Source organism: Lupinus angustifolius, chromosome LG03 (assembly GCF_001865875.1).
Source record: "Lupinus angustifolius cultivar Tanjil chromosome LG03, LupAngTanjil_v1.0, whole genome shotgun sequence".
Classification (NCBI taxonomy): Eukaryota; Viridiplantae; Streptophyta; class Magnoliopsida; order Fabales; family Fabaceae; genus Lupinus; species Lupinus angustifolius.
The window spans coordinates 23,795,954-23,802,802 of record NC_032011.1 but is presented as its reverse complement, the minus strand read 5'-3'; the positions used below and the strand labels follow the sequence as shown (position 1 = coordinate 23,802,802).

At 30.8% G+C, this 6,849-nt stretch overlaps 1 protein-coding gene across 1 annotated transcript; it reads left to right on the top strand.

The window, feature by feature from the left end:
- LOC109343828 lies at positions 5,159-6,396 on the top strand. The gene has a single exon (XM_019582308.1). It carries the CDS (start codon positions 5,330-5,332, stop codon positions 6,119-6,121), a length of 792 nt encoding a protein of 263 aa, XP_019437853.1. The 5' UTR covers positions 5,159-5,329; the 3' UTR covers positions 6,122-6,396.

Here is a 6,849-nt window from a genome sequence, read left to right as displayed (position 1 = left end):
TAAATAAGGATAAAGATTCAATTTTTAACTGTAATGTAATGTGAGTAAATTTTATGAGGGAGAAAACAAAGATAAAATTATAGGTATTAAGATTTGATGTAAATAGAAAGTGGTTGGTGAGTGCTCCTCCACCTGTTAAGGAAGAAAAAAAGGACAAATTCATAAAGAGATGTGATGTCATTGTCTGAATCAAAAACAACATAATCTCTAGAACAAATGAATGGAAGACATTGAAGCTATATGGATTGAGTTTGAATGGATCAAAATGTGTTACCTTTACATTCATAATTAGCTTTAAAAATCTTATTTTTTGGTATATTTATTTCATGGTTTTATGAGGTTTTGAAATTGGCATGTGTAGATTCTAATGATTCATTTTGCTGGCAGATTCTCTTTCACACTAGGCTTATCTTGGTGAAGTCAGAAACAGACAAGTTAATTTGGGGTTAGGATTTTTGGAACAAGTCAAGGGCTTTGATTCAATCATATGGTATGGAATGGTGTGTGTGAGTGCACCATATAAAAATTATGGGAATATCATAATAAGGTTGTGACTTGTGAGATCTAGTTTTCAGTGTTTGGTGAATGAAGGAATTAATTAATATGAATAATTTTGTTCATTTGTGGGGTTGTTGCAGGGGAATGTAAACTTTAACTCTTGAATTCAATGACTCAGATGTTATGTTGTTGCACTTTATGATGAGACTATGTGGTTCCATGTTATAGAACCATGTGTTATTTTGTTTTATTTTTTTGGTGAAAAGGGAGGCAAGATAAATTATTTTGGAATTTTTAATTTTATTTTAAAATTGTCAAATTATATTAGTAATATATTTTGTCTAACATGGTTGATAATGTATTGTTTTAAGTGTTTACTGCACTGATTATGTGAAAAAAAGGGATATAAATCACTTAAAAAGAAATAATTAATTATGACATAATATATATATATATAAAAAGAGGAATCAGTTTAAGTTTCACGTCTATGATAAGTTGGATATAAAAAGAATGACTACATAAGATTAAGTATAACTTAACTTTGGTGAAAACGAATTTTTCACTTATAGATATCGTATTGGATGCTCTAGTTAGATTAGACTTAGAGCTAAGAAGATAAAGGTTGTTGGGTCAGAAATTATTAAAGAAAGCCAGTACAACTACAAAAAAAAAGGGTGAGAGGAAAAATATAATATTAGTAATAACTAATTTTTAGAGTTTTATATATTGTCAGTCAATCATTTATTTTTAATCATTATTGTTTTTTTAAGAAAATAATATAAATGAATGGTGAATAATATATTGTCCTATAATGTCGTAACTCCTACATCATCACGAGTATATTACAACAGCTACATGCAATATATATAATGCTGTTTTAGATGTGCTCATCACTCACCATAGTGGAAGAAAGTGAAAGGGTCATTTTATATAATTTTTTAATTGGATCAAATGGGTCGAAACTCAGTTTCTGAATAACCAGCATACACTACTTTAGTGTGTGGGCTAGAAACATCCGATCAAAACAATCACGAGTTGGGGCTGGGACAGTTTGGTTTTAGAAACGTTTATAGGCCTCATGCACACTTCACTCTATTGATTTAGGACTGGGTTTTTAAATAATAGTGTTTAGTTAGATGTTCATATAAAATATATGGATGAATATTGTCAAATCTCAAATAGTATATCAAATCAACATGTTTGTGTAATAGTTAAGATCTCGCTAGATTCTCAAGATAACCAAAATATCAATAATTCGATTCCTGAAAGTGTCACTTGTTGTGAGTAACAATTATATACTTTAAAAAAGATTAGATCCTTGTTCAAAAGGTAAAAGGATACCCTTGATAATACTAAAAAATAAATAGTGTATGAAAATTTCTTTCATATAGATGCACACTATGAATACTAAAATATAATTCTTTTGCAAGAATTTCTATTAAAAAAATACACATAATCTCAAACAATAGGAATAAATGCATATTAACACACACTGCAGTGTCTGATGTCTATCAACATACCATTTAACAAATAATGTATAAAGTTCAACATTATGTGTGACTAATAGAATTCAACAAGTCCTAAACTAAAACATATTTTACAATATAAATTTCAAATGAAATAATATTAATATAAATAATCCTTATAGCCAATTTTTTATTTTCAAGAAGAGAAGGTGATAGCACACTTGGTTAGGATTTGAGTGTTCAGTTTTCATATCAAGCAACTTTATCAATTAAATTGACTCTTACGCTCTTTCACCCTTTACAACTCGCTTTTGTTCAATTATAAAATATAAGACATAAGACAATACAGTTTGATGGAGATTTATAACATATCGCCCTTATCCCACCTCTTTATTCCCTTTACTCGTCGTAAAAAGAGCTTTGAAGAAGAGATGGCGTCTATAATATCCCTATAGGCTTTACTTCTTAAAGGCATCAATATAAACAGATTAGCACTTGGGATATAAATAGTTATTGATAAGTCAAATTTCTCATTAGTCATACCTAACAATATGAAGTTATTCTAGTGATGTAAGGTTCACTAAATCTTTAGAATGATCAATTTAACAGCAAAAAAGAGTAATTAAGCAGGATTTAAGTCAGAAGTGTTCCACTGATTAAGTTGGGTGACTATTGACTTTGGAGTTACTCAAATTTCAACATTGAAAATGATTACCAAACTAATACTTAAATATATAGTTATAGTATCGTGTCAATCTCAAATGTAGTTTATTTAGCAATGAGTATATTTTTTTTGGTTTCTCACAGATATCCTCATGTTGGAAGCAATGTTGTCTAAGCTGGGAACATTCACAGGTATATGAGCCTAACTCTCTCAGCGAATATTTTTTTCATACACAAGACTCGAACCCGAAACATGTACAACTTGAGTATATAGTATCATGAAAGAATTAGTTAAAAATTAAAATAAAGCTATCAAATAAAACTAGTTTAATATTTTGTGAATTCTAAAGTATCTAGCATTTTTTGTTCATAAAAATATAATTAAGATAGTTTGTGAACATTATTAGCAAAATCTGATCATATAAAAAGCTGAAATCTTTGGAGTTTGAGCTACATGTAGTTTCTTCCTATCAGTTAAACTGATTATCATGGTGGGTCACTAATAATCGTAAAAAGTTAAATTTTTATGTAAGGAAATTTTTATAGAAATTGCACTATGCTAATGTTCCATTCATCACAAGTACTGATTGTAGCTCCTATATAACCTTTTAAACAAAGACTATAAGTACAATTTAAATATATTAATAATACAGGGATGTGCTACCCAATGCTTATATACATTGTTTAAGAAATATTTAATATCTTTACTTAGATCAAATAATTAATTTTAATAAAAATTTAATATGTATGTACTGACAGTGTAAATATATTTTACACTGTCAATAAATCATTTACCATTGATTTTTTAACCATCATTGACTCTCAAATAAAAGTAATACAAATCAATGGTGAATAATGAGTTGACATATTTTAAACTCTTTTAATAATTTTGATCCTATCATTATAATAGTAAGTGTTTTTGCCCGTTGCCATGTGTCAGCCAGCTAGACGAACCAGTTGCCTTACCAACTATTGATGATTGCAAAATAGTGAAATGATACAACAAAAAATGATTATCAAGGTTGATGCTTAAACGTTTAGGTTGAGTTTGATGTCTTAACAAAAAAGGGGATAACACATTAGAAAAATATTTTACTTATTTTGTTATTGCCTGTTAGGTTAGTATTTGTTGTGAGCAAGAGTCGAACATTCAATCTCCTTTATTGTATACCCTTCTTATAATTCTTTTTTTCATATATTTTTTAGGCTCAAACACTCATAACTTTTTTCACTACTTTATCTATTAACATAGTGTTCATTTAGCTGTTAGATTGCGTAGCTCTTGAGCTCCATAACCCTCTTCACATTCTCTTAAATGAAAAGTGTCTCCTTTTGACATCTATTAATTATTATTGTCCTACAAATAATAATGCTTTTGTAAAATAAGTGTTTCGGGAGCTTGAACAATATAAAAAATTTGAGCCCACAAAACCAATAAGGAAAGAGGAATAAGCTATAATCTTACACTCAAAGAGGAAAAGCTTAAAACCGCAAAAAGACATAAAAAAAAACGACTTATGATGAAAAGCGTATAGAGATAAAATTCTTGGTGGGGTTGTGACTGCTTCTCAGATCTTGTTATCAATTTCATCAAAGTCTTCATTTTCAGCCATGTATCCGTGGATATAGATAACGTGTTCCAAATTCTCTACCAGACCAATGAAAAAGTGACACTTCATTAAAAATAAAAATTCTAAAAACATAAAATAACATATTTGTATTACTTGGAGAAATCTCATTGACTAGGGACATGAGAACATACTCATTTTGGGACAGCTGATTCCCATTCTATATTTGTTAGCTAATTAATCAATTGAGAGCTAAAAATAACGAAAGAAAAACAAGAAGGTTGATTCTTTGTAATAAAATGTATAAAAAAGGAGTGGACCCAATGTTCCTGAGAATTCACTCAATCACATGTTACTAAGCCAACAAAACCAGTTGAAGGTAATAGAAAAGCAGCAAGCAACGTGTGTGTAATATAAACAAAATTACAAGACACAAGAAACAACCTTTGACTTGTCATTCAAGTTTTATAATAATAATTATTATAATTTTTGAATAATCACATTAAATAATTAATCATTCAAGTTTTAAATAACAGATTTTTTTTAGCCTAATAGTGTAAGATTCCGCTAAAACTTCACAATAACTAAAAGGTCAATGATAGCAAAAGAATAACAGTTTTGATATCGATTTTAGAAAATTTAAAAACTTTGATGTTATAGATTATGACAACTGATGCTACTATAAATTAGTCTTAATACACATTTCCGATAATTTCTAAAAGTTTAATATATTAATATCGAAGAGTATCTTTTTCTAAGATGTAACCAGGCCTTCTAAATAAAACAAATGTCATTTATAGAAATTAAATGCTTAATCTTTTGATCATCATATAAATATAAGATAACCTTAATATTCACAAGTTTGTCATTAAGACATATGAGGTTAGATTATGGATTAAGAGAAAAAGAGATTATATATTTTTTTTGGTGGGGTGGAAGCATCCCTTTTGGTTCAGGGTACCTATCTCTCCCTCCCACTCTTCTCTCTTTTTTGTTCTACAAAGCTTCTTCTTTTCTCTACTAACTCACTCACTCCTCTCTCCTTCTTCTTCTTCTTCTTTCTCTAACCTCTTAGATCTCACTCAAACGTTTCTGTTACTATTACTATTACTATTATTATTGTTTTATCTAAAAATGTCTGAACCATCTTCCAAACCCAACGGCAACGCTACAACTAACGGTAACGGCACCGCACCCGCCGCCGTAAATGGCAACACCGGTGCCGTCAAATCTCAGCTTTACAACCCAAACCGCCAACTCCACCGTCCACAATCTAACTACCACCGCCGCCAACGCTCCAACCGCAACCTCTGCTGTTGCTGCTGCTTCTGGACAATCCTCACCCTCCTCGCTGTTGCACTCCTCGCCGCCATCATCGGCGCCGCACTCTACGTCCTCTACCGTCCCCACCGACCTGAATTCTCCGTCACCAACCTCCGCATTGCGAAAATGAACCTAACCACCTCATCAGACTCACCCTCTCACCTCACCACACTCTTCAACCTAACCCTCATAGCTAAAAACCCTAACAACCACCTCATCTTTTTCTACGAGCCTTTCACCGTAACCGTTTTCTCAAACTCAGTGGTTATTGGGAATGGAACTTTACCTTCTTTTGAGTCCAACAAGAATAACCAAACGAGTGTGAGGAGTATAGTTTCAGGGTCAATGGATCTAGACACGGAATCGTTGAGTAGTTTGAGATCAGGGTTGAAGAAACAGAAGGGTTTCCCGTTGGAGATTCAGATGGATACTAAGGTGAAGATGAAGATGGAATCTTTGAAGAGTAAGAAAGTTGGGTTTAGAGTAACGTGTGAAGGTATTAGAGGAACAGTGCCAAGTGCTAAATCTCCTTCATTGGCTTCAGTTATAAACTCTCAGTGTAAGGTTGATCTCAGAATCAAGATTTGGAAGTTCTCTTTTTAAGCTTTTTGTTATTAATTCATTATTGTCACTAATAATCAAACCAATCATTGATTCAAAGAATTGTTTTTTTTCCTTGTTTTCGATCATATTTGCCTGTCTTGTTTTCTGGGGCTTTTTTTTAGAGGGAATTATGGATTGATTATGATATGGTGTTGTAATTTCAAAGTTTTGTAGTAATGACGCAACTGCAAATTATATATACCTGGTTTTGAAATCTACCAATTTCTATTCTTGGATTTCTTTAATACATCACTATATACATTTCATTAATCCTCCACTCTATGACAGTGGTCGAATGATACATTGCTTTGATTGAATGAATTAATGATTTGGAAATGGAATAATACACAAGCCAAAGAATTAATTATAGTAAAAATATCCTTTCACACCATCTTTTATGATGAATTTTTCTGACATTTTTTGGTACTATCAAATGTATTCCCTCAATATTTTGGAAAGGAATTAATCATTTTTGGATTCATGACTATTGTTCTAAATAAATGTCATTCTCATAAATTAAATTTTTAACCTTAGTAATTTAGTGGTCTTATACAACTAGATCAATGATCGATTTGTTGTACATGTTTGTTACAACTTTACTCATGCCCGTATTAACTGGTGAAAAAATAGGGGGAAATTAGTACATGTATTTCTCTTTTTTGCTAAAAGAAAATATAAGGTGTGTATTTCTTTTTCTCTCCTTATTTGTTTATTCGTTCTCTTTCCTA

Bases quoted from the DNA above. Each gene is read 5' to 3' on its own strand.
- LOC109343828 (XM_019582308.1), top strand. From the start codon at position 5,330: ATGTCTGAACCATCTTCCAAACCCAACGGCAACGCTACAACTAACGGT.